We start from the raw sequence: 25805 nt of genomic DNA on the forward strand, positions 1-25805 counted from the left end.
GGGGATATGTCAGGGAGGAGGCGGGACTTACGAGTTTCTTGAGCTGTTTGTGACATTTTATGAATCTATCTTTTTCTTTATTGTATATTTTCAAACGAGTTATACAAGGAACTTAAAAACACTTCACAAACACGTTATTAATACACACAAAAGAACAACACAAAACAATTAAGCCAGGGGGACACTTCAATAAAAACGAGCAATTCTCATCGCTTTCATGTTTGTAAATCTCAATATTGTATTATTATTCAAAACTATTGCTTTAATGTGCTTCTTGTTTTTGGACCGGGCGGGCGGTTTTGTTTTGCTCGTGTCACGCTTCTGGCGTCCTCCGGGGGTCGCTAAAACGCTGACGGTGCGCCACAAAAGCCCACGAAGAAGCGCGGGCGGGCGGGCGCTCGAGGAGGCGGAAGCGGAAACTCGGAAAGCGCCTGTAGCAATTTAGCATGTTAGCCGAAAGGCTCGCAGCGTCGTCGTCATGGCGGAGTTGAACCGACAGCTTCAGGAGTATTTGTCGCAGTCCAGAGGCGGCAAGAGCGCGCCCGCGTCGCCTTCTCCCTCGCCCGACCGCAGTGCCGCGGTGGAGCTCGGCGAACCGGAGTCTGTCGGCGGCAGTTGGTTCGGACGCTGGTCCAGCCCGAGGTCGGGCGGCAACGGCGCTTCCCCGAGCTCCGGCGGCGGCGGCGGCGGCAGTTGGCCCTGGTCGTCCGAGCCGGACCCGTGCCTGCCGGGCGTGAGTCGCCGCCAGCGGCTGGCCATCTCCGGGATGCTGGCCGCCCTGTCGGCGCTGTGCTTCGGCCTGTCGGCGCTGTACGCGCCGCTTCTGCTGCTCTACGCCCGCAAGTTCGCGCTGCTGTGGTCGCTGGGCTCGGCCTTCGCCATCGCGGCCGCGGCGGTCCTCCGGGGGCCCAGCCGGCTCGCCGCCGGCCTGCCCGGCTCGCCGGGGGCCGCCGCGTACCTGTGCGCCCTCGGCGGGACGCTGTACGCCGCGCTGGGCCTGCATAGCACGGCGCTGACGGCGCTCGGGGCCGCCGCGCAGGTGGCCGTCCTGCTCGGCTACGCCGTGTCGCTGGTGCCCGGGGGCGGCGCCGGCCTCCGCTTCGTGGGCGGCGTGGCCGCGTCCGCCATCAAGAGGACCGTGGCCGGGAAGAGCCTGGCCGTTTGAGCCCCAAAACCGGGAGCCGTCCGTCGAGTGTGCGGCTCTGTCTGTCCAACGCGTCGTTTTTTGTCGAGGGGCCGCATCCGGGTTCTTCATGACCGAAGCCATGGCGACGATGTGGTCGCATTGTACAACTTTTTGTACGACTACTTTTGGATTTGGGGGCTGTTTCAATTGATTTGAAATGGAGGACTGTCTGTCAATAAAAAGTGGACACGCGATTTGCCCCACGTCAAATGATTTCACACCTGCGCACGAGTGGGACCACAAACAATCACTCAATTAAACACGTTCAAATCAAGTGTTTGGTTCAGGAGATTTTTTGTTGTATATTTCTGACTTCTCCCTCTTTTTTTTTTTGTATTTTACTTGACTACAGTAAATGTGCTTATTTTCTGGACCAAAACAGCAGCCTGTTTTTTTCTCTTTTTTTTTTTTTTATTAGCCATGTGGACAGTGGAATTCTTGATGCCCTTATAATTGCCATGGGACCAAAAAAATAAAATTTTATATACACACACACACATTTTATATATATTTTATATTTACTTGTGTTTCTATTTTATTTATATATTGCATGTATATATATTTTATATTTGTGATTTACTTATTTATAGTTGAACATTGAGCTATAATTACAATTAAGAATATATTGAATTTATTTATTTTGCTCCATAAAAAATGAAATTCTTTCATTAGATCATAAAAATGTCATTTCCATAGGTACGTTAAATATAAATATCGATAGCTATATTCAGCAACTATATTGCATGATATTCCAATATCGTGCAGCCCTTACATATATATATATATATATATACACTTTCTATGTCAAAGAATGGAAGAGTGGCCAGGCAGGAAGTTGAAGTGAGTTGAGGAGCTCCATGTAGCACGTTGCAGCCAGGCAGGAAGTTTCCTTTAATCAAAGATTTCCAGATTTTTGCACATCTGCAGCAGGTCTCGCTTGACCCCCCACAAATAGACAAAATCTAATCAAGTCATCAAGCGGAATTGGACGATTGACAGCTCCCCAAACGCAGCCAACGTTCGTTCATTTGTTTGTTTGTCTGTTTGTGCGTGATGCAAAAAGAAGCAAAGCCAAACTAGTGACAAAATCTTCCACGTGGGTGTTTATTGTCCAGTCAGTGAAAAGACAAAACATAGAAATTTATTACAAAAACAAAACGAGGGAGGAAAGCTGGCCGGCGGTCCGGCCGGGCGCCGTCTAGCGTCCGCGGCCGCCGCCCCTCAGCACGCCGCGCATGGGGGGCGGGCCCCCTCTCCTGAGGCCCGGCCCCCAGCCGCCGCCGCCGCCGCCGCCGCGCACGCCTCGAACGGGCGGCCCGTAGCCGCCGCCGCCGTCATCCCGCTGAGGAGGTCGACCTGCGCCATTGGGGAGGACTTCAATCAACTTTTGCAAACAAATGATTTCATATCGCAATTATTCAAACCATTCGGGATTTTTTTTTTGCCTTACAAAACAACATGTTCAAGTATTTACAAATATTAACACCAAAAATAGATACACTATAATTATGTAAGTTCCTTTTGGAGGAAACAGAATATTATTTATAATCTATATTTTGTAATCTATAATTATTCACTTTATATTGGCCAAAACTTGAAGTTGGAGTGTTGCAGGACAATCATTTAGTTATTTTTTTGGGTACAAAACAAGAACCTGTTTAAATGTAAACAAAAAACAAACAAAATATTTAAAATAAAATACAAGTTATGCAAGTTCCTTCAGGATGAAACAAAATTGATGAAATGAGGTATTTTAAAATTTAAAAAAGGTGCAAATGTATGCATTTAAACAACTCAAAAATTTGTATTTTTATTTTTTTTTACGATTATGCTGATTTTGTAATTGTGGAGTGTCATAATTAAATTTCAATTAATTGTACAGCCCTACCAAAACATTTCTTGACAATATTTTTTTTTATATCCGTTTTGATTGTCACTTTTAGTCATTTATTTATTTAGTAATTTTTTTTTTTTTTTTAAATGTAGTCATTTATTTTGCATTTTGGCAGTTTTGTCCGGACTGCCAAGTCAAAGTTATTCAAATGAGGGGGCGGTCCTAAGTGTGTCTTTGGTTGAATGTAGGTCGAGTGAGAGGCTCAACAAACAAGGAATAATAAATAATAATAAATAAAAACAAATAATAATAATAAAAATGAATAGGAATAAATAGAAAAATGACTAAATAAATAAATAAATGACTAAAAGTGAAAATAAAAATGGATATAAAAAATAATTTAAAAATTAAATACAAATGTATTTATATTTTTGTTTTTTTTATTTCCATTTATATTTATTTTTTTATATAATTTTAAAATTATATTTAGTTTTATATCTGTTTTTATTTTCACTTTTAGTCATTTTGTAATTTATTGATTGAGCCATTTATTATTTATTTTGCATTTTGGCAGTTTTGGTTCATACTGCCAAGTGGAAATGTGATTATGAGGGGGCGGTCCTAAGTGTGTCTTTGGTTGAACGTTGGTCGAGTGAGAGGCTTGATGAACAAGGAATAATAAATAAATAAAATAATAAATCATTTAAACAATAATAAATTCATAAATAAATAATGTTAAGCAGGAATAAAAGTGAAAATATTCAAACATTAAATACCATTTTTTTTTTCATTTCTATATATTTTTTGGATATCATTTTCAAAAAATATTTTTTTGGGGATATAATTTTCAAATGATATATATTTATTTTCACCTTTGATCATTTATTGAGTGATTTCTTTCTTTCGTTTTTTTGTTGTTGTCAGTTTTGTTGTTCCATATGGACGAATGAATGAAAATGTGACCTGCGTCGGCGGCGACGTCGCGTTCTCGGGGGTCGGCCGTCCCGGGTCCGTCCTGCCAGGGTCGCTTCCGCGGCGGCAGCGACGCCATGTCCATCCCCTGCAGGGACAGCGAGCGCTCGCGGTTGGCCGCCGCCGCGCCGCCGCCGCCGTCGTGGAGGGGAGGCGGTCCGTCGCGGTAGCCGTCGGGACCTTCGGCGCGGCAAACGGGTCAGCGCGGGTCCCCGTTGAGGGGCAAATGCCAAAGGCGTCATCTTACCTCCTCTGCCCCTGGGCCTGCCCCTGAGGCCGCCGTCCCAGCCCCTGGGAGCGTCTTCGGGGGCGTCGAAGGCCTCCTCCTGGCCCGCGTAGTCTTCCGGGTACGCGCGACCTCCGGGCCGGCCCGGGCCTCCTCGGAACCTCGAGTCAAGCGGAGGGAAAGTCACCATCAAATGCGATATGAGAAACAACCATCACATTTGTCTTTCTTCATGCAAACTTGTCAATTGGTTACATACATACAGAGGGATTTTTGATGTAACATTCAAAAAGTTAATTAATCAAATGACTTCAATATTCAATCCAATGAAATCAATATTAATATTCCTCAGAAATGATGTGCTTCGAAAAGTCAGATAAATACATCAAAAATAATTCTAATAAATAAAATGACTTCAATATTAAATCCAATTAAATCAATATTCCTCAAAAATTGTCTACTTTAAAAGTCAAATAAATAAATACAATAACTTAAATATTAGACCAATATTAATATTCCTCAGAAATTGCGTGCATCAAAAAGTTGAAAGATAAAACATGTTCGAAAATGTTAAATTGAAGATGGAATCCACATTTTCCATGGAAACGTATGCAAAAGTGAGTCAGCTGCTGGACAGATAAAACAAGTCAAGGTAAGCTGATGAGTTTTGTTGACCTGAAGACTCGCCTCCATTTCCCCACCGTTCTTATGAGGCGCTGCCCCTAGTGGCCCGCCAAGTCATTGCTCAATAATGAATAAAGAACCGAGTTTTTATAGTGGCTGCTGTATATGAGCTACAAATACGGCGATACCGATATATCGATGTTCTAATCGGAAGACAAATTATCACGATTTAGTGCCATATCGTCACATTTGTAGCCTGAAGCTTTGGACAGTTTTGGCGTTCCAATCCCGAGCACCCAAAAATTTGCAATCGGCTCACCTGTCGTCTCGCCGCCCTCTGAAGTCGCCCGTGTCCCGGGGGGGCCGGTCTTCGGGACCCCAGTTGGCCGCCGCCCCGCCTCCTCGGGGCCCCGCCCCCAGCCGGTGTCCCGCGCCCCCCTGAAAGGCGGGCCCCGGCCTCCAGGGCTCCTCCCCCCGGCCGTGGAAGTCCTGGCCCCCGTCGAAGTCCTGCTGCGTTTTGTGCTGCTGTCCGTCCCCCCAGAAGTGCTCGTGGCCCCCCGCGCCTTGGCGCTCCGGCGGGCCCATGTGGTGGTGGTGGTGGTGGTGGTGGTGGTGGTTGGGGGCCGGGCCCCGGGGGTCTGAGGGGAGAACCAGACGTCAGCGTTTTCTCTTGCCACGTTACAAGCACATGAAAACAAAAAAAAATTTAAAAAAATGTTCACATTTCAATTTGGAACGCAAAAATTGAGGGGAATGAACGGAAATTTCAAAAAAAAAAAATAATCTATAATCGCTTTATTGTCATTGTACACAAGTTACCCGTGCAAAAGCGCAAAATAGACAAAAAACAAAACAAAAAACATTAAAATAAAGAGCAAAATAAATACACTAATAAAAAATAAAATAATTCAATAAATACAAATAATAAGAAGAATTTATAGGACTAAAAAGTGAAAATAATTTGCAGCAAAGAAATTTCAATTATGTTGAAAATGTTTTCAAAATCATCTTTTTCAAAAACGATTGGCCGCTCACAAATCCCCCAAAACGAAGGAAACTGGCTGCACACTTTTTTTTTTTTTGCATGTTGTGTTCAAAGAGAGGATGGAGGCCATTTTGAGCATCAACGCGAAACAGCGTCATTTCAACGTTTGTACATATTGTCATCATACATTTGCCATTTTTCTGTAAACACAGGAAGAAAAAAAAACAAAAAACGCTTATTACATGAAATGAAATCAACCATGAAAACGAAAAAAAAAAACAAAAAAAAAAACGCTTGTTATTTTTGTTATTTGCATGGAATGAAACCAACCATGAAAATGAAAAAAAAAAAAAAAAAAAAAAAAAAACCCCGCTTATTTTTGTTATTTGCATGGAATGAAACCAACCATGAAAATGGAGAAAAAAAACAAAAACAAAAAAAATAAATAAAAAACGCTTGTTATTTTTATTTACATGGAATGAAACCAACCATGAAAATGAAAAAAAAAAAAAAAAAAAAAAAAACGCTTGTTATTTTTGTTATTTGCATGGAATGAAACCAACCATGAAAATGGGAAAAAAAAAACAAAACAAAAAAAACGCTTATTTTTGTTATTTGCATGGAATGAAACCAACCATGAAAATGGGAGAAAAAAAAAACAAAAAAAAAAAAAAAAAAAAAACGCTTGTTATTTTTATTCGCATGGAATGAAACAAACCATGAAAATGAAAAAAAAAAAAAAAAAAAAAAAACCGCTTGTCACTGCATCGAATGAAATCAACCGAACATGGAAATGAAGAGAAAAAAAAACTCAACTCAACTCAAGTCAAGTCAAGTCAAGTCAAGTCAAGTCCAAGCTCACCTTTGTTGTTGGGGCCCTGCTGGCCCCTGGCGTGCATGAGGGGCCCCGAACTCTGCGCCTGTCAAGAGCATCACATGAGGTGGTCAGAAGGAAGGAGGAGGTGAGACGCCTTCTCGGGCTGGCTATCAATTCACATGTCCAAAATGGCTTCCATTGGATTCAGAAGGGCCCGCTTTCCATTGGATTGACAATTGACATTGATTTTGGATTCCGAGTAGCAATTGGACTTTTTCATAAGGAAGACTTTCCCACAAGTAAAAAGTCCAAACTTATTTTCTCTCTTACACGTTGCGTTCGTAAAAATAGGAATATTGACATTTAGAACTGAATCCAAGACCGTCTACAGTGTTCTGTCGTTTATCGCGGGTTCAGCTTTTGCAGCATCGCTGTTTTGTCAATTTTGTACAGCATGCTTCATTTATTTATTTATATATCATACCAAAACCAAAATACATAATAAACGGAAAAAAATACTGTGCTGTATATTGTAATCATTTTTTTTTAAGTACTTTTAATGGAGAAAATGAATGTAAATAAAAAAAAGAACATATTGTGAATGAAAAAACATTTATAATAAACAAAAAATCATACCAAAAAAAAAAAAAAATGTAATAAATGAAAATATATACATAAATCAATAAAGTACCAAAAACACATTTACTATCCTGTGGCAGATTTTAGACTAAGAGATTTTATACAGATTTTATATAGATTATTACACAATAAATAAAATTAATTAATTATATTGTTTTATTTATTTATATAATAAATAAATTATCTATAATAAATGATATATATGATAAATAAATAAATTATACATATATTAAATGCATATGAATAATTTATGATATTTTATGTTTTTATGGAGATTTTCTACTCAGGTTAGAAAGTTAAGGTTCCTCTGGATATATCAGTATTTCCGAGCCATCCCTCCACTCACCTGGTGCGGCATGTAGGAGGGCCCCTGCATGTTTCCCGGTGGCGGCGGCGGCGGCGGGCCGTGCATGCCAAAGTTGTTATGCGCCCTGGACGGGGGCCCCATCATGGTCCCTTGGGGCGGCATCATACCCCCCTGAGGCGGAGGCCCCTGCAGCTCCCGCGGCGGAGGCCCCATCCCCCTGGCGGGGGGCCCCATCATCCCGCCGGCCATCCCCCTGGGGCCGCCGGGCCCCATGTTGTGAGGCCCCACGTTCCTGGAAGGGGCGGCGGCGTGTCTCGGCATGTCCGGCGGAGGGCCCATCATGGCCTGCGAAGCGGAGGGCATGAACGACGGGGGCCCCAACATGCTGTTGGACTGCGGCGGAGCAAAGCTCTGCTGTCCGCCGGGGCCCGGGAAGGGGCCCGGTCCCTGCTGGTGGGGGCCGTCCGAGCTCTTCTGCTGGTTGATGCGCTCCATCTTCATCTGCTGCTGGTCGGCACCAGTCGCATGAGGCCGCGCCCGCATGAGGCCACGCCCACCCACGCCACTCACCTCCAGCAGCTTGGGGTTGGTGTACTGCAGCGCCGCCATCTCCTGCTCCAGCTCCGCCTGGCTTCTCTTCTTGCCGTCCGCTTTGGGCTCCGCCTTGCGCTCTTTGGGGCCGTCTCCGGAATTGGGCGCGGAGGGAACCCGATTCTCCGCCCAGGCCTGTGGGAAAAGGGGCGGGGCTTAACCGGCGAAGAAGCCCACGCGGCGCCACCGACGAGCGACGGCGGACCTGCTGGAACTGCGCCGGGATGGGTTTGGCGTAGGGAACTTTCTTCTGCGGGACCCGCTTGTTGTCCTTGCCCATCACCTCGTCCACGCCCCAGTCCAGACCCGGGATGGACATCTCGTCTGGCTCCGCCTCCTTATCTGGATTCGGCAATATATCGCGATATTACGACATTCAATATGTGGATGAATTGATATTTAAACAACAATTTTTAATGGAAATATTCAACCAAAAGTTTGACTTTGGGAAAAATCGATTCGGCAATATATCACGATATTACAGTGCTCAATTCTTGATGGAAATAATCAACAAAAAGTCTCACTTCGGGAAAAATTGATTTTGCAACATATCACGATATTTTAGTGCTCATTTCTTGTCTGGATTCAATGTGTGGCCGAATCGATATTTCGCCATCAATTTTTAATGGAAATATTCAACAAAAAGTTTTACTTAGGGAAAAACGGATTCGACAATATATGACGATATTACAGTGCTCAATTCTTGAATCGATTCAATATGTGGCCAAATCGATATTTAGACAGCAATTTTTGATGGAAATCAACAAAAAGTCTTACTTAGGGTTCGAGTTCACACATTAATCATGGCAGAGTATTATATTGATGTAACATGAAGCCTTAATATTAGATTTGAATGCTGTTCAAACATGAAACCGATTGCAACCTGTTTGTTAAATAGTGTTGAAGTTTCAGTTCAATACATTATCAGACAAAGTTTACTGATTGGCATTTTCTAAATTTGTGTTGAAACAGAAAAATATTGCAATAATCAACTTACAGATTCGTATCGGAATTAATTGATATCAAATTGAATCGTGACACGGATCGAATCGCCAGATATGAGGCAATTCTCACGCCTACGGAGTCGTGTGTTGGCTCGCTGAAATCAATCAATCGATCGATCGATCGATCGATCAAATGGATGGACGTTGTTGACAAAGGCTTGTGGACAACTTACCCGCCTGTTCCTGCTCCATGGCGGCCTTCAGCTGCTCAGGAATTCCCATGCCGGGGATGGCGGCCATGTTGTTGGGCTCCATGTCATCTGTCATGAGAAGCGTTAGCACGCAATAAGCGCAACAACTTTCTTTTCTTCACGGAAACATTCACTCTGTCATTTCTTTTTTTTTTTTTTTAGGAATTGAAACTTTTCATGACTGACATTTACGATACTTGAGTTGACGTTCAATCGTGATCATCCATATGTGTACGCTTTACATTCGTGTCCACACTTGTGAATCTTAAAGTACCTTATTGCACAACTATGACTGTTTTATCTTTCTACCATTTCAAATGATATTAATAACAATTCAAAACTCTCTAAAATATGAACACTGGGACACATTGAAAACAAGCCCATCAATAAAATATTGCATCAAAAGTACAACAAAGATGGGATGAATAATGAATACAGGAGCAAGTCAACACTCATTGAACACAAGACTTGTGAAATATACCTGGCCCATTTTTACCACTTTTTTTATGATTATTTTTTCCCCCCAAAAACACAGGTTCACTTTGTCATTTCTAATGATTGTCAATTATTTGCAGCTATTTGTACGTCTTTATGTTAGTACTGCAACTTTTTCAAGTCAATTTCGTTAGCGAGAAAGCTAACAAACAGGACCAAGTGACGGCGTGCGTGTTGTCGCGCGACTGACCGTACTCCACGCCGTCCTCCGACATGCCAGGTAGAAGGTTGAGGTTGTAGCGGTCCCTCATTTTGTCGCCGGGTCGATTCCTGGTCCAGAATTTGCTAGCAAAGCAAACGGCACACGCTCATTTTGACAATTTGGGTTGGAACGACCTCAAATGTGCACAGCTTGTGTAGAAACGTTTCAAGTTTTTGTGCGTAACTTTTGACATTTCTATCGTTTCAGGTTAAGAAATGGACACGATCGCTATCGGAACAACACTAGGTAAGGGTCAGGTGTTTGCAGTTGGGGGAGTTACCTGCTGTGGTCGTTGGATCCCGAGCAGAGGATGTGACCGAGCGGGTGCCAGGCCAAACTCCAAATCATCCCCTCGTGCGCCATCTCCATGCCTCCCACTTCCTTCTCCACCCTGACGCACAAAAACAAAAGAGAAGCACGTCACGCGAAGGCAACGAATCCAAAAGGTGGCGCCGCGTGTGGCGCGCTCACCCCGTGTTCCAGAAGAGCAGCGAGCCGTCCGAGCCTCCGCTGGCGAACAGGCCCTCGTGGATGGGATGCCAGGCCACCGCTGGCCACAAACGCACACGCAAACACGCAAAAACATGTTGCCGTCGGCCATTTTGAACAATCATACGCTCCGTGACGGATCCATTTAAAAAAAAACTAATTATTCACATTTTCACAACTCTTTGCACATTCTATTTTTGTTTGAAATTTAAATAACATTTTAATACTTCAGGTATTTTTAAATAAAAAAAAAATGCATTCACTGTAAAAACAACATTTTTACTATTTATTTACATTTTTATTGAACTTTTGAAGACACGTGACTGCCCTGAACTTTTTGTTACATTTTTAAAACAAAGATGTCTATTGACTAAGATTTTTTTTGAAACTACAATATTTTACAAACCCTAAAAGTTGTTCAACAAACATTAGGGATGTAACGATATCCAAACATCACGATACGATATTGTCACGATATATAAAGGTCACAATTCAATAATGATCACGACATTGTGGGGAGGTTGGCAATACAAAAAAAAAAAAACGTCACAATATTGTGAAAAAATGAGCTCATACTAAAAATAAAAACACGCACTATTGTGATTTTGTACAATACAGCAATGAAAAAAATGATAAAAATTATATATAAATATATCTATATTGAGGCACTTGTTAATTTAAGCACATTGAGTTTGTCCACATATTGACTCACTTCACAACTTTTATTACGTTCATCTGACCATTGTGGATTTGAAACATAGAAGGGCCAAAACATGCCTTGTGAAAATTCAACTGCACTAAAAAAGTAGCCAGCAGAGGATGCTACAACTGCACAAATGGAAATCAACTTGACTTTTTTTTTTTTTTTTTTTTTAAGATGTGCTGCTTTTAATATCGTGACACGATGCCGATGATATATTGTGGCAGTTTTAATATGGCGAAATCACGATATTGCCGTTTTCGTTACATCCCTATTAAACAAATGCTTAAGAAATAAAACTATTTTAGTGCTGCAGTTTGGATTTTTTTTTTTTTATCTTGATGCCAATATTTTCCCTTTTAGTGAAAATGAATATCTGCTCCAAATATCAGTTATCAGAGTCCTTGGTGACTATTAATCAGTATCGGTATCTGCGCTGAAAAAAAAAAAAAAAAAAATGTATTGGTCTATCTCTAGTCAATAGGCTCCCTCTAGTGGTACCTTGCTGAAGTACTTGGAGTCGTCAACCAAGTTTGGTTTGAGGTAGGGATGTTACGATACCGGCGCTATCGTGATATCGCGATATTGAAACTGCCACAATATATCGTCGTCGTCATGTCACAATATTAAAAGTAGCACATCTGTTCAAAAGGTCGGGTTGATTTCCATTTGTGCAGTTCGAGCACCCTCTGCTGGCTACTTTTTTCGTGCAGTTGAATTTTGCAAAGGCATGTTTTGGCCCTTTGACGTTTCCAATTCCACGCTAATGAACGTAATGTGCTGGTGAAGTTAGTCAATATGTGTGAGGGCATTAACAATATGTATATATATATATATATATATATATATATATATATATATTAGGGGTGGGAACCTCACAATACGATATGTGATACAAGGCTCACGATAACGATTACCTCACGATATGACGATACCGCGATTATCGATATATTGCTCAGGTAAAAATTTGCGATAAAACTAATAATAAAATAATAAGAATACTACTAAAGTAAATGAATCCATATGAATAAATAGTAAACGTGGTCTCACCCGTGGCTTCCTTCTTGTGTCCCCGGAAGACCTGCAGCTCGTCCTTCAGGTTGCGGACGTCGAAGAGTTTGCAGAGGTGGTCGCGCGACGCCGTCAGCAGCCAGTTGCCGTTGCTGTTCCACTTCACCTCCATCACCGTGTTCTTGTGGGCGTGGCTGAGGGGGCCAAAGGTCAAACTCACCAAAGAACAATACGGCGCTCAGACGTCTCATGCACGTCATCACCCGACAGGCCTCAAACGTATTTCAAGTGATCAAAACCTATTTGATTAGTATTTATTATGAATTGAGCGCGATTGGGAGAAATTCATTCTCATCACTTCTCGGTGAGACCAACATGAAGTTGTAGACTTTCCTTTCATGTCGACGGAAAGCTGAGAAATATTTGATCATTTCAAAGTAAAGATTAAAAAACAAAACAAAAAGGAACGCTGAGAAATACGATTCCAAAGTAATGATATCAAAAATGTAAAGCTGAGAAATATTTTATGATTCTAAAGTATTTTTTTTTTATTAAAAAGGGAAAGCTGAGAAATATGTTATGATTTTAAAAGTAATGAAAAAAAAAAAAAAAAAAAAAAAGGAAAGCTGATGAATTAATTTTGATTCAAAGTAATGAAATAAATTAAAAAAAACACACACACACACAAAAGCTTTTTGTTATGGGTTGGCGAGTATCAGTAGCAGGTATCGGTATCGAGACATTACCTGGCATTATTTCAAGGTATTGATACTTGTGATGGCGGCCAATACTATTTTACGATCAGGAAATACAAATGAGAAGAATAGAAATTTCATAAAATTGTAAAGGGAAAATTAAAAAAATCAAGGTCTTTCTTCATAATTATTACAATATGAATTCATTATTTTTATAATTATTTTATAAAATACATTTATAATATATTTAATGTAATTAATTTAATTTATTATATATATATATATATATATGATTTTATTAAATATTAATTACATTTATAAAATATAATTTATAACTATTACAATTTTTAATATATATATGTATAATTATTCATTTAATAAATCAATAATACATTTTAATTTAAGAAATGTATTGAAATATTTATTTAATTTATTAACTTAAAACATTAATTAATAATTTAATTAATACATTTTATTTTTATTCTAATTAAATTTAATTTAGATTAATTATATATATATATATATATATATATATATATATATATATAATTATTAATGTAATAAATTAATAGTCATTTAATAAATGTTTTGAAATAATGTAATGATTTATTATGAATGAAATAATAAGGTCTTTCTTTAGAACAATCTGTCATTTATTTGGGGGTAAATGTCATGTATCAAAAGTGCTATCAGTATCAATACTTGGCATCGGTGACGTTTTTTCTTTTTGTTCCGTGGTGTGCAAAAGTGTCAAAGTGCGGCCTTGTTCACTCACAGGGTGGCCAGACTCTGTCCCGTCTTTGGGTCCCAGAACTTGATGGGCTGCTGGCTGTCCTTGCTGCCGGACACCACCAGACCTTTGCTGGGGTGCCAGTCCACACACTTGACATCCGCGCCGTGACCTGCACGTCATGTCAACCGTGTCCATGAGTAGGAATTGGGGGGAGAAAAAATAAAAAATTACTTTGCTTGAATTGCTGCAAAAACATGATTCTTTTTTTTTTTTTACTTTATTATAACTTTATTTATAAAGCGCTTTAAAAACAGACATTGCTGTAGAACAGAAATCCGTTATGCAATAAAGAATAAGGAAAAACAAGAACAAAGCAAACATTTTGAAGTGCGTATACAAGTGTTTTTTTTTTTTTACAAGTAAATAAATTTTACATCAGTAAATTAATAAGAAGTAGGCGAGTGAATAAAGAAATAAACACATAAATAGAACAAACATCAAATTCATATTCATTACAAAAGAGCAAAACAGATGTGCTGCTTATAACGAGACGTGACGACGATATATTGCGGCAGTTTTAGTATTGTCGTTATCATTACATCCCTCCATTTTTTTAATGTGTATTGTGTTCCGTTTAAAGTGTATCTAAGTTATTATCGATTTGCTAAACTCCTATGAACTTCAAGTGAAGCAACTGTAGCAGACAGTGCGGCTGTGTTGCAAATGAGGGACAGAAGCGACAACGAGAACTTTCATTGCTAATGGATAATCACGTGCTTACTTCCAAGCAGACAAGATATGTTATTTGAAGATAATGCAACGTTGCACTATTGCGCTTTCCCCACCCCTTAGTAGTGCAACGCTATTTTTTGTCACCGGATAGTGAACAATCCCAAATAAAAAGAGAGGAAGCAAGAGAATTGCCAGAGCGTCTTTGACAGCTTGCACCTGGCAACTCTGCTCTCCTCGCTGCGAGTAAAAAACAATTAAGTCTTGTCTTGGTCTTTCTTATACGTTTTGGTGTGTCAACCTAACATATTGTTTGCTTTATTTGGGTTGTATGTCTGCATGAAAAGTGCGATATAAATACAATTTATTATGATAACATGGTGGGATTTTGTTTTGGTTTTTTTTACTTTACAGTGCACAACCTGGTTCAAAGAGACTCTTCTTCACTTTTTTGTCAGTTGACAGCGAAATCATTCGAGTCTTTATTGCAGTTGTTAAGACCTTACGACGAAGGACAAATGCAACTTTCTCCTTGTGTATTGTATGCAAAAGTCATTCAAAAAAAAACCCATTTGGAATCAACACTAACAAAACCAAAGCAGAAAATGCAAAATCCAAACTTGATTTGCAAGAGGTGTGTTTTTATCTGTACTACCTCGAAGGATTCGCTCCTCGTGGCAGCGCTGGAAGTCCCAAATCCGGACGGTGCCGTCGTCCGAGCAGGTGGCGAACTTACTGTCGGTGGGCGAGAAACTAGAAGAGGACACAAAGGAAGCGACACGTCACACACACACAGGAAGTGACACGCCTCCGCCGGGACACTCCCACGACCGCTTTTGGAGGCGGGATCGCCCGTTTCCGTGGTGACACAACAACAACAACAACAACAGTCGTCGCTGAGACTTGAAAAGTCGCAGGAAACGTTTGACAATGTCAGGAAGCTGTCAATCATTCAGTACATGCACCATCAACCGACACTGACTGGCTCCCCCTGCTGGATGCCGACTGCAACTCGGGTTGAGCGATATGGCCCAAAATCAATATCACAGCATAACTTAGGATAGGATGAATTTTTTTTTTTTAATAAATAATTTGCTTACTGGTTTACATGGTTCTTTTTTAGAAACTATAAGCATAAAAAAAAACATTTTTTTTATTACTTTGGATAATAACATTTATTGTGCAAATCAAAATTACAAGTCAGCACTCTCCGTTACAAAATAATGCAAACAAAAAAATTCCAGGACTCTACATTAACTTTTTGCACACACGTAAGCTTCTGTGAGTGAGTGAAAAAAAATAAAATAATTCGTGCGTGCTTTCAAATTGCTGCGGGAGTGACGTCACGCAGCTGACACGTTCGCCCCGTTTGCGAAAGGCCACGTCACGTCACCCCCGCTCTGCGATTGGCTGGAGTGTGTACATCCTGTATTTAAAAAGTGCATTTTCCTGAGTGAATCCGGCAGACAGCCCCTTTAATAAATGCCTAGCTTTAGTTTTAGTTTCAGTATTAGATTTAGTTTTTTGTTTTTTTTGTATTACTTGTGTGCAGTATTTAAAAAAACAGCATAGGAGTGACGTCACCTGTGATGTCCTTATTCCTGTGGTTAATATTAAAATAAACCCCCCCAGTGGCTCATGCATTAAATTAATTACCAAAGATGAAAACAAGGGACATTTTTTGCTATCGTTTAGTTTTTCCTTTTAGTTTTGTAAACCTAAAATGTAGTTTCAGTTAGTTTGTTTTTTAAATTGAATTAGTTTAATCAGTTTTCAGGGAGGTTCTGTTTTTATTCATTTTAGTTCATAAATGCTTAGTATTAGTTTAGTTTTCAGTATTAGATTTATTTTTTTTTATTTTTATTTTTTTAAGAGTATTACTTGTGCGCAGTATTTGAAAAAACAGCATATCAAAATAAAACTACTTAAAATAATATTTAAAATCATCCCCAAAGGCTCACGCATTAATTACCAAAGACGAAACCCAAGGACAGTTTTTGCTATCAATTAGTTTTGTAAGCACAAAATGCAGTTTCAGTTAGCTTTCGTTTTTGTTTTTTTGTTTTAAAAAGGCATTTGTTTTTATTTTATTTCATTAAAATTGTTTTTTTGAATTTTTGTTTTCTCATTAGTTTTAGTTGAGTAAAATAAAGTTGGCTAGGAGAAAGTGCACGTGCTTGCAGCTACGGTGGCCTTCACACACACACACCAAGTGTCAAGTGTGAGAAACTTTATTGATCCCTGACAGAGTGCCAGTCCGGCCACTTTATTAGCACACACATCAAACACAAGATAAGGTCATGAAAAAAGTGGAGATGGTTGTTAAACCTGGCTTCTCTCACGGCCTCCTTGTGCGCCTGGAACATCTTGACGTTGTTCATGTTGGACTGCCAGTACTTGACGTAGCCGCCGTGGTCCGCCGTCAGCATCCACATGTCGTTGTGGGACCACGTCATGGCGCGCACCGGACTGTCGTGGGCCTGAAAAGAAATTTAAAAAAAATAAAAGTCACACTTTTGCAAATTGCTTTCCGGCATTCACGAAGCAACCGGCCAATTTGCTTGTCAACTCAAGATTCGATACAGTGACGATATGTGGCCCACGATAACGATCGTATCACGATATCGACGCTATATTGTCAGAAATTTGATCAAGGATTTACCACGACATTTGCTCTGTAAGTAAAACTAATATGTTTTCCTGCACCACAAACTCTCAATAGACGAGCACGTCAGTCTTGCCACCGCGACGATACACTTCAAAATAAAAGCGCGACAATGCATTGATCTCCATATGCTACCAGTTTTTGAAATGGGGGTTTTCACCCGTCATGCATACTGCCGTTGGCTTGACAACGGCTACCTTAGCGAGTGTCCGAGGCAGAAACCACGAGAACTGGTATTAATATATATATTTTTTTTTTTACGATTACACCAATTTTGTAATCGTGTATAATCATCAAAATCATAACTGAATTTCAATGAACTTATTTGCTCCCAAAAATGTATAAATATATTTGAAATGTTTTAAGTGTCCCAAAGACGTATTTACAGGGCTACTCGATTATGGAAAAAATAACGATTATTTTTGGCAATAATTGAAATCACGATTATTCAAACGACTATTTTTTTTTGGTACAGAACAAGAAAACTTTTAAGCATGTAAAATATTATGACCAATTTGAAAAAAAATAGAAACACTATAATTATGCAAGTTTCTTTTGGACCAAACAATTTATAATATTTATTTATTTATGTATTTATTGATTTATTAATGTTGGCACAAACTTGAAGTTGGTGTGCAGCATGTGCACTGCGCATTTATTTTTTGGTACAAAACAAGAAAATGTTTAAATGTACAAAAAAAATAAAAATAGTAAGACAAAATTATTTGAAACACTATAAAACTTCCTTTTGGATGAAACTGACTATTAAATTATTAACAAAAACAAAACAACAACAAACAAAAACACAGTGTATAAATTTAAACCACTCAGATTAGCATTAATAATCGTTTTTTGTTTTTTTTTAACGATTTTTATGATTTTGTAATTGCGTTGTGTAATAATTGAAATTGTTATTACATTTCGATTAATTGCACGGCCCTACGTATTTATAAGTGAGGTTTTTTTGTGCTAGAGCATATAAAACGCTTCGATGCAGCCTCTCAACTGCAAAAAAACGGTTGAGGAAATGGTAGTTATTACACAAACGGCCAGCAGGTGGCAGCAGTGTACAAGAGATCAACCAGGGACATGTTGCAACCTGCTCTTTTCACCAAAAATGTGAATAATGATGAAACTTAGCTATATTCTAATACTAATTGTTGCAAAATGGAAACAGATAGAAATACACATTTTTTTTGACCTGATGAAAGACGAGACTCTAATCTTTCTTTTGGTAGGTTCCATGTTTTGATAGCAATAGAACACAATATTCTGTGGGCCTTGCAAAATCAGTCAAAATCCACTAAAACAGCCGGGAGTGAAGGCGATTGCTTCACTCAAAATGGCTGCCAGTCCATTTCGATTAATTGCACAGCCCTGCAATAATGCAATATTGATCTTTTCCCGCCCTCTACTGGATTTCAATGTATGTAGTTTTTCGTGATTGTAGGAGGAGTCACCTGTAAAATGGTCTCAAAGTTGAAGGTGAGTCCGTTCCACAGCGTGAACTCGCCGCTGGACGCTCCCGTCACAAGCCGACGCCCCTCGGGAGTCCACTGCGCACGCACACAAAATCAATACCAACGATGCCGCTCGGCGGACGGCCCCGCCCGCGTCCCAAAAAAAAAAAAAACTCACCCGGATGACAAAGACGGGACATTTGACTTTGTTGGTGGACGTGCGCACAAACTTGGTGGTGACGGCGTTCATGGGATTGTTCAGCATTCCCAGAGGCGGGACCAACTGCGGGGACACAAACGCAACGGCTTCGTCGCACCGATTTCAATCACGCGTTCCACAACAACAAAACACACATGCGACCGCCGTCAACTAGGAACGTGACGATATAATCGATATCGCGACAAATCATGACACTTTGTCTCACGATAGATTATCGATACGCCTACTCAAGTATCGCCATATTTGTAGTTAATAAACAGCCACGAGAACTATGGAGGACCAAAACTGGCAAAATTCAAAATAAATGGCTAAAAGTGAAAATAAAAATGGATACACAAAACATAATTCGAAAATTATATCCAAAAAATAAATAAAAATACATGGAAATAAAAAGAGCAAAATATATATATAATATATACACAAATACAAATATTTGCAATTTGCAACGGCGGAGTCCAACCCAAGACACACTTAGGACTGCCCCCTCATTTCAATAACATTTCCACTTGGCCCAAAACTGCCAAAATTCTAAATAAATAAATAAGTGAAAATAAAAACAGATATAAAAAATATAATTCAAAAATTAAACACTACATATATATTTTTTCTTTCTCTCTTTTTATTTCCTTTCAAATTGATTTTTTTTGTATATAATTTCAAATTAGATTTTTTTATATGCATTTGTATTTTCACTTTTAGTCATATATTTATTTAGAATTTTGGCAGTTTTGGTCCTTCATATACAACAGCTCCATAGTTGATGATTTATTGAGCAATGACATGGCGGGCCACTGGGGGGAGTGGCGGGGAAATGGACGCAAGTCTTCAGGCGAAGAAGACTCATCAGCGCACTTTGACTTATGGAAGACATTTATTTATCTGTCAAGATAAATGTGGACTATATCTTCAATTTTGTTTCGACTTTTTGAATCACACAATTTCTGTTGTTGTTGCTTCGTTGGTCCATATCAGATTCAGCTTCGTGGTGCTTTACATCCAAAACATTTTTTCAATGTATTTGTACATGTTAGTCGGACTCCAAAGTATATTTGTATTCAAGTTCATTTTGCAAACAATTATCGGCTTACTGATCGGTTATCGACACTTTCTAAATAATTGCATTATCGTTATCGGTTGAAAATAGCATTATCGTGCATCCCTCATTGGTAGGAAGGATTTGACGGGTTTTGTTTTCAAGAAAAATGACCGACGGAAAACTACTCACGTCATTGTAGCATCCGGCATCGGGTTGGATGGCTCGCCGGTCGCGATGGTCTCTTTGCCACTGACGATTCTGTGCACAAAAACACACGATACAAAAATCAGAGAAAAAAAACAAACGACTGCCAATATATGACTTTCGCATTTGGTGTAGGTGTGTGCCCAAAAAAAAAAATCGATTCATAAAAGAATCAAGATTCTCATGTATTAATTGAATCGAAATTAAAATCCAAAAATCAATTTTATTTAAATTAGAATTGAAGAAGGGGAAAAGGCAGTTGTAGCCCACATGCTGTTTTTGTGGAAAAAGGCACTTACAATACAAAATTAATAACTGTTTAAACAAAAACAAAAACAAAAAAGATTTGGGGAAAGGCGTCATTTTATGCATTGTATATATATTAGGAGTGTTAAAAAATGGATTCGGCAATATATCTCGATACTACAGCATGCAATTCTTGAATGGATTCAATAGGCAGCCAAATCGATTTTTTAACATCCTTTTTTGATGGAAAAATATTCAACAAAACTTCTAACTTTCACACCTCAAGCATGGAAGAATGTTATATTAACGGAACATTAAGCCTTAATATTTTCTTCCAATGCTGTTCAAACATGAAAAAGGTTACAACCCGTTTGTTAAATACAGTGGCTCACTGGCTCAAGTTTCAGATCAATACATAATTTCATTTTCATACAAATCTTACAGTGTGCATGTACAAGTTTAGTAAATGCTATTTTCTAAATTTGAGTAAAAAGTCACAACAATCGACTTGTAAATTCATTTCGGTATCGAATCGAAACCTATGAATCGTGATACGGATTGAATAGTCAGGTACTAGGCAATTCACACCCCTAATATATATATATATATATATATATATATATATATATATATATATATATATATATATATATATATATATATATATATATATATATATATATGTATATATTAATTTTGTTATTATTATTTTTTTTTAAATAATCGGCAATTGGTATTTTTTCTGCCAATAATCGGTATCGGCTTCAAAAAAATGTCTATCAGTCTGGCCCTAGAAAAAAGTAACAAGGTGGTGATTTCATCACATCCAGTATTTGTTGGCCCAACGGTGGCCCGGGCCATCAGACCATCTCTTAACGTCAAAACAAAATGGTGCCCTTTTCAAATTCATCGGTTGTCCGCAATGGATTTTTCAGCGGCGAATACGGCGGCCCGCGTCGACCTCCCAACTTCCTCAAGCGGAGCGAAGGCGGCGGCGCGCGGGCGTTCCTCACCTGCAGGTATCGTATGACGGAGGGGTTGTAGTCGATGGTCTTGCGGTTGACGGCCTTGCGCATGCGCTTGCCGTCGAAGGTGAGCTGCTGCATGGCCTGCTGCTGCGCAAAGTCGGGCCGCTTGTAGAAGACCTGCCGCGGCGCCTGGTGCTGGAAGCGCGGCATGTGGAAGAAGCGCTGCGGCGAGCTCACGTCTGTCGCCATGGCGACGCCCCCTCCCGCCGACCTGCCGACAAACAGAAAACCGGTTTGCTCTTCGGACCGTCGCCACAATTTCATTCGAGTGCATTGATGCCAACTGACCGCGTTGAACAACCGCTCGCAGTTCAGACCCGTACGCGCTCATTCGACTGAAAAATTGTCAGCCAACAGGGCTGCTGGGTCTAAAATATCGAGATTCCTTTTCAGAAAACCATCAATCGATACTTTTAATACAGCTTTTCCGCCCCTGTAAATTCATGTGCTAAAAACCCCCTCAAAGAAGAAAGGTAAGCATTGGACATCAAAACACAGAAGAGGTCATGACAATTAACTCATTTTGCTCCCAATAACGTGTAAATACGTTGTTTTTTTTAAATGTTCTTAGTGTCCCAAAGACGTATTTATTAGGGGTGTGACGACACGGCGATACATGGCGATATTTTCTCTCACGATGGGTTATCGATATGCCTATGCCAAGTATCGATACAGCCGCTGTAACGGCTCCATTGTTCCTTATTGCGCAATTACTTGGCGGGCGCCTCATAAGAGTGGCGGGCAAATGTGCGGCAGTCTTCAGCCGAAGAAGACCCAAGTCAACAAAACGCCGGCTGCATACAAGTCAGATGTGGATACATTTCGGATTTGATCAAATGGAATAGAGAAGAGACGGACTTGGGTGGATGCAAGAAGTGTCTCACAATAGTTACGCTGGAAACATGACGAATATGACATCATCCAGAACTCGACTTGCTAAAGGTAAGAGCTAATTCTCTCTCGGTCTGCTCATTGAATTCACCAAGGGCAAAGTTGATCACTCACGGCATCCCCGTGTATATTTGCAATCCATTTCCACCCGTAAAGTGTCGTTGTGAATGACGGTTTTGGCGACGCGATTTCGTTAGGCGTCAGGGGCACGAGGTGATGTCTTGCTTGGTGAGTTTAAGCGGGGGCAATACGACACGAAAAACACACACACAACGCTGTGATAGTTACAAAATGAAATGGAGCTCAGCTCAAGCTCCCAAACTACACGAGTGCAACGAGAAAAGAGTCACGGCAAACTAACACACGAGAGCGGAGGCTCGCTAACAAAACCAAGGGAGAAAGGAACACATACAAATAGCCAGAGCACGACTGAAGACAACCAGGTAAAATAATTCCAACTTTGTAAGAGGAGATCATGGCTAAACGAATGCATTTGAGTCGTCGCAACGAGCAGGTCGTACCAGCGAGTCAACAACGGATGGACAGCTAGCATTTTTATTTTTATTTTTTTTTTTTACCATTTCCATTCGCATTCCATCGGTGATTGGGACCTCAAATCATACGTGCTGAAATCTTTTTCTTTTCTTTTTTTATTTTAAAGACATTTATCTGTCCAGTGAGTGACCCAGTTTTCCATAAGTTTCTATGAAAAATGTCTATTACATCGTCAATGTTAGTTTTAAAACATGTACATATACTTTTTGAAGCACACAATTTCTGATCAATGTTAATATTGATTTCATATCTAAAATTTCATTGAAATTTAATTCAAAATTTATAAAATGAAACAACTGACTATGAAACAAACTGGCATGTTGTATGACAGTAGTGTTTAAGAAAGACAGAAATTTCTTCACAAAAGTTCTCAATTGAGAAGACATTTGTATTTGTTTAAAAAATGCACTAAATTACTCTGAAGAAGACACCAGTTGGAATGTTTTTTTCAGTGGTGGTATGAAAATGAACTATTTTGTCATTGAAAAAACATCAGTTTAGGTCTTGAGTAGATTTATCGTGATTATCGTGGACTTATTTATTTCCTGACCAATATATCGATAATCGCAGTATCGTCATATCGCGAGATAATCGTTATTGTGAGCCTCGTATTGCGTATCGTATCGTATCGTGAGGTACCCAGAGGTTCCCACCCCTAGTAAGAACAGTTGCAGAAATGGTAGTTATTACACAAACGGCCGGCAGGTGGCAGCAGAGCAAAAAAAAAATCAACCAGGGCCATGTAGAAAAAAAAAAGCTCAATTACTTCAAATTTGAAACAGATTCGTGAAAACTGATGAAACTTAGCTCTATTCTAATGCTAATTGCTGCAAAACGGAAACAGATAGAAACATACTTTTTTTCCCTGATGAAAGAAGAGAAGTTCATCTTTCTTTTGATAGGTTCCATGCGTTTATAGCCGTAAAACACAATATTCTGTGGGCCTTGCAAAATCAGTCCAAATCCAGTAAAACAGCCGGGAGCGAACGAGATTGCAAAATGTGAAAATGGCGGCGAGTGAATGAGTTAATTAATTAATTAAGATTACATTGAGTTTACTTATTTTGATATGTGAAAAAATGTTATTCTTTCATTAGATAATAAAAATGTTATTTCTTTAGGTACACCTTCAATATCGCAATAATATCAATATCGCTATGTTGAGCAATGATATTGCATGTCGCATGATTTTCCAATATCGGGCAACCCTAATCGAGAGGTAATTACAATTAATTAACATATTGAGTTTGCTTTATACACATGGAAAAATTGTACTCCATTAATAAAATTGTAATATTCTTAGCAATTTAATTTATTTAGGTACATGTTAAATATCACAATAATATCAATATCGCTATTAATATAATATCACAAACATCACGATACGATATCACAGTACGAAGGTCACGATACAAAAACAATCACGAAATTGTGGGGAGGTTGGCAATACAAATAAGGTCACAATATTGTATAAAAAAAAAAATATTGTGCTTTTGTACATTACAGCAATGTAAAATATTAGAAAAATGTTATAAAAATATTTAAAAAATATGCAAATGCTTTTATTGAGGCACATCCTTATGCAACTTCAAGCACACATTGAGTTCCTAAAAAGTTCAAGTTCCTAAAAAAAAAAAATTGTCACCAGAGGGTGCTAGAACTGCACAAATACTTTTTTTAAACAGATGTGCTGCCTTTAATATTGTGACATGACAGCGATATATTTGTGGCCATTTTAATATCGCGATATTGCCGTTATCGTTACATCCCTAATCGCTATATTCAGCACCTATATCACATATTGTATGTTTTTCCAAGATCGTGCTGCCCTATTAAGGTATTAACGACCTTCCACTAAATAGTGGCAATCCCTCTTTAAAAACACATTTGTATTATTTGGCTTTTGGCGCACCATCAGGCTTGTTCTTTGTGTTTTGTGGTGTGTATGAGTTTGATGTTTAATCTACTTATTTATGCATTTATTTATCTCTTTATTCACTCAACTACTTCTTATTAATTTACTGATGTAAAATGTATTTACTTGTTAGAAAAAAAAAAAAAACCTTGTATACGCACTTGAAAATGTTTCCTGTGTTCTTGCTTTGTTACCTTATTCTTTACTGCACAACCGATATTTATGTTTATGTACAGCACTTTGTATACAGCAATGCCTGTTCATAAAGCGCTTTATAAATAAGTTGAGTTGAGACGAAAACGTTGCTATCGCCACAACGGCTTCAAATTGGTTAGTGAGGCTCAACGTTAGCATGCTAACTAGCTAGCTAGCGCGGTTATCCAGCTAGCGTGTTAGCGTGAGCAGTTCAGTGGCGAAAACAAGCCGAACGCCGAGTCTGATTCCGAGCGACCCGCTGGCGTCCAAAAAGAGTTTTAGCGCATCCCGTGAACGTTGTACGGCTAAAGAGCTGCTTCGGTTCGGACACAACGCGGGCGAGTGCGCGCTTTCTCCGGCTTGTTTTGTCGCGTTAGCAAGCTAGCCGCGAGGCTAAAATTCGGCGGCCCGCCGCTCCGCCTCCGGAGGACTCCGAAGGTTTCCGAAAAAGCTCGCCGCCAAGTCGCCACTTACCCAAAGTCTCCGCGGCAAGCGAGCGAGCGGACACCAGCTGCGGGCCTCCACCCGCCGAGCTTCTCTCGCAAGTCGGCACCACTCGACGCGCTCCAAAACGAATCAATCCACTTGGTGGTACCGCTTTTTAGCCGGAAGCTAACATGAATGGCGGCGCAAACATGGTTCGTGACGTCATCGCGTTCATACGTAAGCCCCCCCCCCCCCCCCGAAAACCATCGCTCACGGTGACGTCACCGAGTCGTCGCAAACCCAAAACAGCCTTGCCGCGCAACATTTTTTTTTTTAAATATTTTTTTCTGTTTTACTGAATATATTTTTCTATCATAAAACATATTTAAAAAAAACAGGGAAAAAATATTGAGAAAAATAGGAGGAAAAATTATTGAGAAAAATGGGGAAAAACATTATGCAAAAAGGAGAAAAAAATTTGGCTATCAGCTATCCAGTCATAGAAGTTGGTGCTCTTTTTTTGGAATCATTTTG

The 25805-nt window shown here is 39.6% G+C and overlaps 2 protein-coding genes across 3 annotated transcripts; one reads left to right on the plus strand and one right to left on the minus strand.

Moving 5' to 3' along the window:
* Positions 1 to 377: 377 nt before the first annotated feature.
* On the plus strand, positions 378 to 1696 carry sft2d3 (SFT2 domain containing 3). Its single transcript, XM_077507319.1, has one exon. It carries the CDS (start codon positions 479 to 481, stop codon positions 1163 to 1165), a length of 687 nt encoding a protein of 228 aa, XP_077363445.1. The 5' UTR covers positions 378 to 478; the 3' UTR covers positions 1166 to 1696.
* A 567-nt stretch (positions 1697 to 2263) lies between these two features.
* Positions 2264 to 25494, minus strand: wdr33 (WD repeat domain 33). 2 transcript variants are annotated; one of them, XM_077505705.1, is made up of 21 exons: positions 25320 to 25494; positions 21275 to 21500; positions 20001 to 20069; positions 18734 to 18838; positions 18556 to 18651; positions 16759 to 16910; positions 15086 to 15183; positions 13744 to 13870; positions 12313 to 12467; positions 10545 to 10623; positions 10354 to 10464; positions 10062 to 10156; positions 9359 to 9445; positions 8387 to 8523; positions 8161 to 8316; positions 7630 to 8091; positions 6690 to 6747; positions 5162 to 5480; positions 4240 to 4379; positions 3984 to 4172; positions 2264 to 2542 (listed from the first exon to the last, which is right to left on the minus strand). In XM_077505705.1, exons 2-21 carry the CDS (start codon positions 21476 to 21478, stop codon positions 2385 to 2387), a joined length of 2997 nt encoding a protein of 998 aa, XP_077361831.1. In that variant the 5' UTR covers positions 21479 to 21500; positions 25320 to 25494; the 3' UTR covers positions 2264 to 2384. The 2 variants fall into 2 exon arrangements, with proteins under 2 accessions (XP_077361831.1, XP_077361823.1); XM_077505697.1 differs by having other exon boundaries at positions 7630 to 8094.
* Positions 25495 to 25805: the final 311 nt, after the last annotated feature.

Source organism: Festucalex cinctus, chromosome 1 (genome assembly GCF_051991245.1).
Source record: "Festucalex cinctus isolate MCC-2025b chromosome 1, RoL_Fcin_1.0, whole genome shotgun sequence".
NCBI lineage: Eukaryota > Metazoa > Chordata > Actinopteri > Syngnathiformes > Syngnathidae > Festucalex > Festucalex cinctus.